At 41.9% G+C, this 12,226-nt stretch overlaps 1 protein-coding gene across 1 annotated transcript in view; it reads left to right on the forward strand.

Annotated features, from left to right (window-relative positions):
• The window catches only part of MBOAT2 (membrane bound glycerophospholipid O-acyltransferase 2), a 970,645-nt gene that overhangs the window by 933,689 nt on the left and 24,730 nt on the right, over positions 1-12,226 (forward strand). Inside the window, exons 10-12 of the mRNA XM_086926366.1 lie at positions 76-140; positions 4,841-4,973; positions 9,396-9,547. Of these exons, the coding sequence (XP_086782492.1) occupies positions 76-140; positions 4,841-4,973; positions 9,396-9,547 (350 nt within the window). The remainder of the gene's footprint in view (positions 1-75; positions 141-4,840; positions 4,974-9,395; positions 9,548-12,226) is intronic.

Consider the following 12,226-nt stretch of genomic DNA (forward strand, 5'->3'; position numbering starts at 1 on the left):
CTGTACAGTGTAGTTGATCCTTTAGCAGTAATAGAAATAATTGTGAAAATAATTGTTTTTGATTTCTTTTGACAGTTTTCAACAAGTTTCAAGATGTTTATTGACAACTGGAACATTCAGACGGCTCTGTGGCTTAAAAGGTAATTTGAATTTATAAATCACGGTTTCCCTTTAAACACTTATTCGGGACAGCAAATCTGCTAAGCATACTTGGCATCTGTTTCTTTTTTATTTTTTAAAAACAAACTTTATTGAAAGATTGCACATATTCCGCAGAGCTCTGCACACCAGAGATATCTGCAGGAAAAATATACCACAGCAATTGAGATGCAAACAACTTTTTCTTTTGATAAACAAGCTGAGACAAAGCAATGTTAAGCACCCACCCCCTACACCCCCCGTCCCCCCTCCCTCCAACTCGGCATCTGGGTTTTTTGACTCAAAATTCAAATGGAATTGTGGAAGGGCTTTAGGTCCCAATGGGACGCAAACCAAGACCTACCTCATTGTGGGTCAGATATACGTAGGTAATCGTTTGCAATTACCAAGTATTTGGTAATCGCAAGCACTAATGTGAGATTTACACATTTTCAATTCCCAGTGGGTCGCAATTAAACCTACCTCATGAATATTAATGAAGTAGAGTCGGGTGCCAGGGTTATAACCAATGTATCTACATTGGTTTGATAGCTGATTCCAATATAATTGAATGATCTTGCATTGCCACAATATGTATCATGGCTCTTGAATCGCTGCATTCTTTCCAAGACTGCTTTGAGCTGCTAGCCAATGCACTCAGTCTGCCTGGAGTGAAATATTGTCTGAGCAGAATCTTCCTCCCAAACAGCCTTATCAGGACATGTATAGCCTCATCAGCACAAATAAATTCTACCTAAGATTTTTTTTTGCTAGTCTAAACCAGGGGTGGCTAGAAACTTTAAAAATCAGTGGTGTGCTGTTCACCGTACAACTCTGGAATAAAATAATTACATTTATAAAGCGCCAGGTTACGCCAACAGGCGTAGCCCTACGTTCAGATGAAGAACCCTGGGGAGCTAACAACCTGAAAGACAACCCTATCAGTGATCAAGGAAAAACACACTCACACCGATATGGCGCCTTTCTCCTCTCTCTACAACGAGCAGGTAAGGAAGGTGGTTTACTTCCTGCACGCAAATCCTACCAATCCAGGAGCTGCTTAGTTGGATTAACGTAACCCTGAGCTCATTTTGAGACTGACGGCCTGTGCCTGCAACCCTTCAGCTGTTTTACAACACTGGGATGCAGGCTCTGAAGTGCGCATGACCGATTGGCAAGCTATAGACGGCCAGTCGATTAGCAGCGGCTCCTCCTCTAAGGCGGAGGAGCGCCGCACCACTGCTCTTTAAGCAGTTTAAAAAGGAAAACTAAAATGATAATAACTAATGTTATCTTTTCAGTTTGCCTTCCTGCTTAGGTGCGGGCTGGGGCGCGTGGGTCTGGAATGGTCAGAGCAGGTGCCAGGGGTAGGAGTGTTAGGCACACTCTAAAGTGCGCAGGATGGTTTGGCTGGCCTTCTTGGGCCGTCTAAACAGTCCTGCGCACTTTGCATGGTTCCCACCAGGCTGCATTACACAGCCTGGTAGGGAACATGCACAGCCTCCCTGTCCCCATCTGAGCGCCAAACCACGGTGCTCAGACCAAAAACACTGCATTGCAGCATTGTGATTGGCCAGGGGATTCTGGGAGGCTGTGTGCTTCCTGTTGTGGCACAGAGAAGAAGTCTGAGGAGAGGCGGTGGCTGGCCACACCCAGATAAGCCACTTTATTTTCTTTTTTTGTTCCCCGCCCCTGTGCTCCCCCGTGCCCCACCATCCCCGTTCAGTAGCAGCCACTACTGCGGTCAATCTGTCATGTGCGTTGAGCACCTAAAGCCGTCATTCTGCAATACGCAGGAATCTGTCCACCCACCCTCACCATCACGCTAGTGCTAGCATGGCCAGCTCCACACAGAATAATAAAATGGTAATGAGCATTTTATTATTCTGTGTGTATCTGCTGCGCTTACAGCAGGTGCGTCGACGCTCCTCTGCCTTAACGGAGGAGCTGCCGCTGGTCTAAACCCAGATTTGATGGCAACCTTCCGTGAGCCAGTCAGTGTCCTTTATTAGAGATGGTTAGCTAAAATGCAACACAATTTTCCATGATTTGAATTAGAAATGGTGGTTCTGTGATGATGGGCAACAACTGGCAAGGCAGTTTGGATTAGCAGCTGTTTATTAAGCATGGGGTTTATAGAGTTCTATTACAGTGGATCAGGTGCCAGTCCTACAGGATGGTTCTTACTAGAGGGGTAGAAAATTGAGTTCTGTGTTCCTTCAGTATCCTCCTTACTTCCCCTTCTGAAGAAATAGATTTCCAAGGGGACTTGCCATGTGAGAAAAAGTATGAGCTCTATGACCCCTGAGGAAAATTCACTACAGTTTTTAATGAGTCAGTCACGTCTCTCTGGATGCTTCAGTCTGTTTGCCATCCTATGTCCCCTGCTTCCCCTCAAAAACTGGTTCCATCCATGTCTTGGGTCCTTGTGTTGATTGGGTGTCTGAAGTGATTGTTTGCTAGGCTAGTGCACAGATGCTTGCTGCTGGGTAGGTGACACGTACGATGTTGAAAAGCACACATTAAGGAGATGCTGAAATTCGATACAGGTCCATTACAATGTTATGTTATGTTACAGGGTATTTGTAGAGTGTGCGGCTTCCCCAGGGAGTGTCCCAGCGCTAGGGTCACCCCTTGACAGAGCAGTGAACACAGCAAAGAGTGTAATGGTTATCAATGCTCACTCTTTTGATTAGCTGCAAAGCTACTTGTGATACTTCCTTAAATGGGGCCAGAGGGGATGCAAAACAATAAGTTGAGAACTTTACCATGGATTAGGTGGAGATGACTAAGGCATGGATGATCATTATGAAATTAACTTTGAATAGTTAGGCTTTACTTTCTTCACTAGTCAAAATGTGAACCATGTTCTTCAGGTCTTTTGATATGTGCTCTGACGCTGAAGTGACTTTCATGGATGAATCCAACAGTTTTTTTTTATTTTGTGCCAAGGTGTGGAGTAAATCTGTCTAAATTTACACCAGATAGTTATACTTGTGTCCGTGCTTATCAGTTGCTGTTTGTGATGAGGAGGATTTTGGATCTGGTCAGTTTCAGTTTTAAATAGGTGTTTGTCCATTTCTGTTATGAGGGTAAGCGGAGACATGAGTTGGTTGGTTTTGTTGGCAGAGGAGGCTTTCGGATAGTTGCCATCATCAGATTAGTTATGGATTGTAAAACACTTCTCAATGAGAAGGAATCCTTGAGGCTTATTGATGAGGGCTGTGAAGACGATTGATACATGGGATACTTCACAAGTACTTGCTAAACACTGAGAAAATGAAGTGTGTATTTCAGTGCGTGTATGTAGATTGGATGGGTAAGATGTGAACCACTGAAGTACACTGTTAAGAATCCCTTGCTTGTTTTCCAGGATATTTGTTAGGGTTTGTTGGTTGATGATGTTAAAAGCCATCAAGAGGTCAAGCAGTATCAATAAGCAGAATTTGCCGTTCTCATGATAAGCATGGTCAATGACTTTAATGCTTACTCTTTCAGTGCGGTGACCTGAGGCTAGACTGGTGATCACCGGGTGGTTAATCTCATTGATGTGATGATGCTGCTGGATGGAGACCACTTCTTCAAATAGCTTTTTGCGAAAAGTTAATGTGTATTTATTTGCTAATTGGCAAGACTGTAGGGCTTCTTGGTTACTTTTTTCAGGAATAGAGTGATCAGTCCCGTTGGATACGTGTCAAAGAAGATTCCTTGAGTCAGTGAGGATTATAAAATGTTGCGGAAAGGTTTGAATGTTTGTCTGGTGGGTGGTCCTCCTTGATAATTGAGGGCAGGCTCATCTTCATGTTTGGTGGCTTTGATATTTGCAAGGATACTTGCTAAGTATTTTTCAAGGCTATTGTCACAAAGCAAAAATAAAACACTAACCATGCAATAAAAATACCCCACTCCCCCTCCCCCAATAGGTCGGGATACATTTAACATTAACCTCTTTTGTTCCATTTCTGCAAATTGCCCACCCCTCATCTCAAAGATCATAACTTAATCTGCTTTGAAAGTCATACCTCCAACATTACACTAACTAATCTCCTCTAGCTCATTTAATAATCCCACCAACTCGCACACCTCCCACTAAGGACCACACTTAACTCTTATTAATTTAATCCTTCACAAATACAATGGAGGGAATGCATGAAATAGTCTCCTTCTGGGCACAAGACTAATTCATTACCCAACAACACCCAATTACCACTGGATTGATCACTAACCTTGGTTTCTGGAGAAGCGTGCTGCCCCTGTAGAGCTTCAGCACTTCCTCAGTTGTAGTAAGTGAAATATAAATTCAAATAAAATTATAGTACAATTACAATGTATGGTGCTTAATCAGTGAGGTCTGTTGTATAATGGTGTCCAATGAACACGATCTAAACTTACAGACAAGAAAATTCAAACATTATTGATAAACCCATGAAAGTAGTTTTCACTCACTTGCCCAGCAGGTTTAAGGTGATCATGCAACAACACTTACCATTGCTTCAGACACTCCAGGAAGCCACTGACCTGCAGGTGTAGAAGTGTGTTAGGGTACCAAGTGCTCCTAGACAAGATGGTAAGTGTCCATACCTTCCTTCCTGAGGGATTTATAATTGCTGCTCTATAGCTCCCAGTATTAAAACAGTCTACGGCTGTGTAGGTGTATGTGGCTTTCTTTTGTTCTTGTTAACCCCTTTTCTTCTGTTTCCAGGGTGTGCTACGAGAGAGCGACCTACAATCCAACTGCACAGACATTCTTGCTTTCAGCCATATGGCACGGAGTTTACCCAGGATACTACTTAACATTTTTTACAGGAATTTTCATGACACAAGCAGCAAGAAGAGTAAGTGTTTACTACATTTGTTGATGGTCTCCGAAATCTCAAAGCGGGTTATTGCGGAATGGATGAAAATATAGAAATAGCAGGATTGCCCATCAGTTTAATTTTACACTATCTAGTGTAAGTCTGCACAGATGGAGCTGACCATTACAAAGAGGTCTTTGCTGAGATAAACACAGGGGGTAAGGAACAGGCATGTGTGTGAATGTTGAGACAGAACTTTTGGAATTGTACAAGAGGTGTCCCAAAGACTCCTGGCCCTTGCGGTGGGTGGGAAAAGCTACAATAATAAATAATGTCTCCTTCCTCAGCGGTGACTTGGATAAAGGGAGTACTGGAAGGTGCCGCTGCAATGTTGATGCTTTAAAGAACATGGTGTATAAAATTATTTTAAGGAGAGCCTGCAAATACAGAGCTGGGTAGCCATTTGCTGCTTATAAGGATGACTTATTCTTCCAGTGAGTCCTTCAACAACTATATGCAAGGACTTGGCCTTACCGTCTTTCACACTCAGTGGCTAACGGCTAAATTATATAGCAGTAAAGCGGCGTCTGCCCAAAAACCTTGTTCACAACTGAACACAGTGCCCTCTGTGAAGTTTTAGGGTGAACTGCGACTTCTTAATTTTGCAAATTAAGTGTTGATTAATCTGGATTTGGAGATCATTAGATTATTTCACCTTACTGACACAGTATTAATATGCACACAGTGTTCCCAATTCATAACCTGTGGGTATCCCTCCTACAGAGTGACAGCACTGGAAACTGCTTCTACAGCTGTGTTAATACAAAGAGTTGTGTGGCAGTACCAGATAACTATGTGTATGTCATGCCCTGCAGGCCCATATGAGCATCCTCGCCTGCATCACAGAATGAAGTGGTTCTAAACCTACTTCTCTCGTATAGAAGGACTCTTTTATGCAGATTCTTTTTGATTCTCGTATTTGCTGTTCTCTCCCTTCATCTCAATTCTGTTTAGGGAGGTGATGCCTCAACACTCTGGCTTCCAACCATGTCTTCCAGTCATCGTCCATTTGCAACAGATAAACATCATAACCGGTGTCTCTTTTGATGGGGGAACAATGATCTAGTGCACAGCTGTGCACTCTCCTGCACTATCAGTATGAGTCTCTTCCGTACCAGAGCGATGAGCCCTGCCCAGGGAGCTTCTGCCAGGACCCCTCTTTTCTTAGTTAATATGCTGTGTGTGTTACTTTACTAAATAGTACTGTACTGTGCTGTAGTATCCTTCCTGCAAAAACAAAAGTTGATGGACAGAATGCAGAACAATGTCAAACATTTACCCCAGTAAAGAGATCTGGGCCTAAATCCATCATTTTTTGCACTCCACACCACCCCAGTCAGACATGGCCATATGCAAATCAGCCTGGACCCTGTGCCTCATGGGAACAGTCTAGTCCGAACTGCCAAGCCATGTCTTCCCTGGACCGGAATCAAGCAACCTAGGACCAGTTTCTGGCTATCAGCCATCATCAGCCAGGATAGCTTGACTCCAGTTGTGTGGAGAGCACAGGACTCACGTCTGAGCATACTCTTCACACTCGGGGTGACAAATGCAAAAACAACAGTTGATTGACAGAATGCAGAACAATGTCATACATTCACCCCAGTTCAGAGATCTGGGCCTAAATCCATCGGTTTTTTTGCACTCCACACCACCCCAGTTCAGACATGGCCATATGCAAATCCGCCTTGACCCTGTGCCTCATGGGAACAGTCCAGCCTGAACTGCAAAGCCAATGTCTTCCCTGGTCCGTAATCAAGCATCCTAGGACCGGTTTCTGGCTATCAGCCGTCTTCAGCCAGGATAGCTTGACTCCATTGGCTTGGAGAGCACGGGACTCACGTCTGAGCATACCTGTCCCACTCGGGGTGACAAAGGCAAAAACAACAGTTGATGGACAGAATGCAGAACAATGTCATACATTCACCCCAGGACAGAGATCTGGCCCTAAATCCATCGTTTTTTTGCACTCCACACCACCCCAGTTCAGACATGGCCATATGCAAATCAACCTTGAGCAAATAAATGGATGCTTTAGGTTCAAGACTATTGAAGGGGTTGTCTTTGATAAGTTCAACTTTTAGATCAACCTCTCTCTCCTGGGATCTTCTTTAGTACAAAAGGCATTGCAATCTCATTTCCATGAACCTTTGCAAGAGACCTATGTGAAACATCTATCTTTGAAGGTTTGTTTTTTAGTGGTCATGACATCAGTTCGGAGGCTAGAGGAGTTAAGTTCGTTATCTATTAAACTCCCTTATCTAAAAATCTTTTCGAACAGGTTAGTTCATAAGTTGGGACCAGGTTTTTGTTGAAAGATTATGTCTTCATTTCATCAGAGTCAGGAAATAAATGTGCCCTCTCTTGTTCCAGCTCCCACTACTCCTGGGGAAGAGGCCTTACCTACATTGGATGTGTTAAGAATTGTGAGGATTTATAGCTCCAGAACACGAGAGCTATAGACAGTGTGATAATCTGTTCATTAAACTAAAAACGTCTGCCTAGACTTTAATTATATGGCTTAAGACACTTATTTCTGTTGCTTATAATTCACAGGATACTTTGCTACCCAGTGGAGTACAGGGTAGATCTGCTCAATGAAAGACTGCTTGGGGCAGATGCTTGTGTGCTTCAGACTACTCCATCTACTTTTGTTTACTGCTACAGGTTGGATGTGGAAAATGTTCTGTCTATGGATTCTGGTTCCAGAGTCTTGGAAGCTTCTATCCTCTGAATACTTGATCTCCTATGTTTACAATAAAAGTATTTGTATGCATTATTTGGGAGGCTGTATCTTTTCTGTTGGGAAGCAGGTTGCAGTTGGAATGCTCTACTGTATACTTATATAGTAAGTAGTGGTATGAGAAAATAGGCTGCCGGGGTAATGTTTCTGTTACTTACCAGTCATCTTCATTACTCAGAATTCCCTTTTTCTCATACCAATACTTACGACCCTCCATCCTGATTCCCTGCTGCACAACCTGCATTCCCATTTTCTCTGAGCTTCGGAATATACAGAAATTGTAGGGGATTAGGCCTCTTTTATTACTATATTGTTGAGAGGGCCATGGAGGTAGAGGAGGGGTGTTGGTTTTTATATTCTTTCCATTGGGCCAGCAAGGTCACATGGTAGCTGAGGAGAGGGCAAACACAGCAACATCGCAAAATAAAATGATGAAACTTTTCAAACACTCACCCGAGTCACAGATCTGGGTTTAATCCATTGTTAGTTTGCTCACCGCGCCACCCCAGTTCAGACATAGCCATATGCAAATCAGTCTTGACCATGTGCCTCATGGGAACAGTCCAGCCCGAACTGCCAAGCCAGGTCCTCCCTGGACTGGAAACAAGCGTCCTAGGACCGGTTTCTGGGTATCACCCCTCATCAGCCAGGCTAGCTTAAATCTAGTGGTGCAGCGAACATAGGACCCACATCTGGGCATATCATAGAGGGTAGACACCTCATATTGAAATTATTGGTTCAAGAAAAGGGGTATTCAGAGTAATGAAGATTACCGGTAAGTAATTGAATCATTAAACTGGTTGGCTATAAGTGAAGTTGGCTTTATTTATAGTGTGTATATGGTTTTATCTGCCTTTCATTACAGTGGTTTTACTCTCGGGCCAAGACTGGGACGCTAAAGCTACCATCATTTAAGTTCTTGTTGAAGGTGAATTGGAATTCTTTCCGAAAGTGGCTGAATCTACCTTTGGAGGAGCCATGGGGAGGTCAAAACAAACTCCACGTACGCCCTTGTGTGCTAGGTTATTTTCCGTCAGTATGTGTGAGCACTTTAAATGTGTCTCAAGCAGGTGGAACATTGTCAGAGGCTTGTATCCAGCATGGTGTACAGCACCATTATTACTTTTTGGCGAGAGGTCCATCACCCTTTTTTGTGGCTGTGTTTGGAGTAAACAACGCCAGACATGGCGTCAGATCAACCAATCTGTGCTGAATGTTGATGCAAAATATTTTGGCCGAATTGGCTCCACAGCTTGGCATCACATGGCAGGGGTTGAGTGGTTTACTGGTGATGGTATATTTGCCGTTTGCCAGACATGAAATTGGCCTGCCTTGCTGGTGAAGAAAATGGTAACTCTTACATATGTTTTAGCAGCATTTACTGTTGCAGCTTTCTTTAAAATCATGCTAGTATTTCTATAATTATCAGATATTTTTCATATGTATAGGACCCATTTGGCTATTCAGTGGATCAAGAGCTACACTCAGTGATTTAGAAGCAATTCTGAATCACTAATGTGGGTTCTGTTGTATGGCTGTCTATTACAGGAGTTTAAGTTGGATTAATTGAATGTCATAGCACATTAATTTATGAAAAATGAAATACTGATTTGCATTTTTCAAGTTTGATGATGCCCTTTTCTGATCTTTTATTTCAGATAAGAAATAACATTCGACATTTCTTTTTAAAGTCCCCCAATATTAAATTATTCTACGATGTCCTAACGTGGGTGGCGACTCAGATAGCAATAAGTTACACAGTTGGGCCATTTGTACTACTATCAGTGAAACTATCTCTAAAGTTTTATAGGTAAGTGTAACAATCCATTATATTGTCTTATAAAATGTATTAGGGAAGGAATTCACCTTCTTACAGTTGTAAGCATAGGCCCTGCTTTTGCACACCCCATGTCCTTTAGCACTGATTCTAGCTAACATTCAACTGTGAAGCACCAATCCAGAGCTAGAAAAGTCACTACTGTACGCTCGTTCAAAATTTGAAATAGATATATTACTGTACTAGAAGGGACTTATACTTCAAAAATGTAAAGAGGAACCTGGTAGAAAATCTGCCAAAGTGAATGACGTGGAAATGGGCAAACTGTACCCCTCCCCTCCCCCCCCCCCCCCCCCCCGCCAACCTCCCACTCCAATTTGTTTGATTTTTTAAAAATAATATACTGGAAACAGGACCCAGTTGGTGGCAGAGTGCTTCACATAGTAACATTTTCATAAAGGAAACGGGTAATTAATTGTACTACACTAGTCTACAAAAGAATTTTTTTAAAAATCAAATATTGTCAGTGTTGAAATTAGGTCGGATCAGTTCACATTTTGAAATGTTAAAAAAGATGGTTATTCAGTTCTCTTTTTACAGTGATATTGGACGAGATTATTTTTATTTAGGTGGATGGAGGTCCAAACCCTCAGCGACCTTCCAGGGAAATATTGCATTAGTGTTTTTGTTTTCTTATATCTTAGGATTCAAGAGTCTCTGCTTCTAAAGTTAATTTGTCCACCAGTGATCGTCAGTTTTCGGGCAATATAGTTTGGAGTTCCTAAATATACAGCATTGTGTGTAATGCATGCAAGCTAAAAGATGTTTCCTGCTGTATTGGGGATCCACTGTAGTTTCAGTTTTTCAGTTTATTTAGCTTTATTTGATTTTTACACAAAATCATAAAAGCACAAATATATAAAACATTTAATAAAATCAGTTCAAATAATCAGCAAAGTTCACAAAAATATGCTACAATCCCGGAGCTAGACGTTTTGTTGGAAATAACAAGCCATGCTTAAAAGCTCGCTATTCTAGTATTACATAAATGAAGTGTTACTATTAACACATGGTTTTAAAAACAGATAAAGAAACGTTATGTTTCTTAAAACACTTTAAAAATTGTTTGATAAAAAGGACGGGGTTAAAATCACAATACGGGTCATTAGTTTAGTGACCCTCTGGGCAGTTCTCATAAGTTACATGGTCTTCCTCAGAGCAATCCAAATTCTCAAAAAAGAAGCCACGGCTTTGACCTCCAGGACTGTTTCCAGCTGCTTAAGTTTATAATACTCTGCCCGATTTCCTCTTATGCCCCAATTTAAAAAGATTGGTTTCATAAACAATTTCCTGGGTGCCTCAAAGAATTTACAAAAAAGAATCGAATGAATATTTGATTGCTGTGAATGGCCGTCGCATGGACATTTTCCCAGATGTTTTGACCAATCATTTCGATTAGGGAAAGTTATCAGGCGGTAAAAAGTTTCGGCCCGAAATCTGGTCAGTAGCGTTATTGAAAAAGGACTAGGGTCCAGCAATAGATATGGCTGAATGCCTATTTTAAGGATAAAACCCTGACCCATTTTAGCAGTAATGTTTTATTTTACGGTGAGCCATCTTTTGTTGTCTAAGAAATCCATGATCAACTTTTTAAGAACCCGTCTTGGGACAGATTCCAGACACATAGGATTCTCAAAACATTCTATATGACCAATGTCTGTTGCCATATTTTTTACATGTTGTAACCATTTAAAATTTCTCACTCCATCTAACTGTAAGCAGTCCGAGATAACCTCTCTGTTGAGCGATGTTTCTGGGGTAACCCAGATCTTATGCCACAAGAGGAGTGGAGCAGATTTAATTGTGTCCTCTATATGCCGAATACCCAATTTCCTATGGTTAAAAAAAGTAGACCTAGATTTTGGTGTCACGAGCAGGTAGCAGATAAAGTCATTTTCTGTTTGTGTATCTGGTCGGTTTTAACGAAACCCCAAATACCCGCACCGTAAGTGCCTAACGGGATACACTTAGCTTTATATATTTGCAAAAGTTCTTTGACTGGGCGGCCACCTAACTTTCTTGAAAAGTTTGTCGAGGCTCCCTTTGCTCTACTAAATAGCAGGTTTCTGGCCTGTACTGCCTTAGTCCAGGTGCCCCTACTATCGAAGTGTAAACCCAAATAGGTAAAGCTGGTAGTGTTCTCAATTTTTTTCTTATTCAAGAAGATTGCCTTATTGGGTTTTAAAGAGGTACCACATCTCATGGAGTATGTTTTGGAGACTTTGATCTCAAGACCCCTCGTGCTCATATAGTCTGAGAATTTGGCCACTGCCCTTTGGAGACCAATAACGGTTTGTGATATAATTGCAGCGTCATCCGCGTATAGGAGAATGGGGATAAGAACCCCCCCACCCTCCGCCGGATAATCGCATTGGAAGGACTTAAGATGCCGGCCCACACTGTTAATATAAAGAATGAATAGGAAGGGTGCCAGAATGCACCCTTGCCTTACTCCTTAATTGTACTACACTAGTCTACAAAAGAATACAAAAAAAATCAAATATTGTCAGTGTTGAAATTAGGTTGGATCAGTTCACATTTTGAAATGTTGATAAAGATTGTTATTCAGTTCTCTTTTTACAGTGATATTGGACGAGATTATTTTTATTTAGGTGGATGGAGGTCCAAACCCTCAGCGCCCTTCCAGGGAAA

This window comes from Lissotriton vulgaris, chromosome 6 (assembly GCF_964263255.1).
Source record: "Lissotriton vulgaris chromosome 6, aLisVul1.2, whole genome shotgun sequence".
Lineage (NCBI taxonomy): Eukaryota > Metazoa > Chordata > Amphibia > Caudata > Salamandridae > Lissotriton > Lissotriton vulgaris.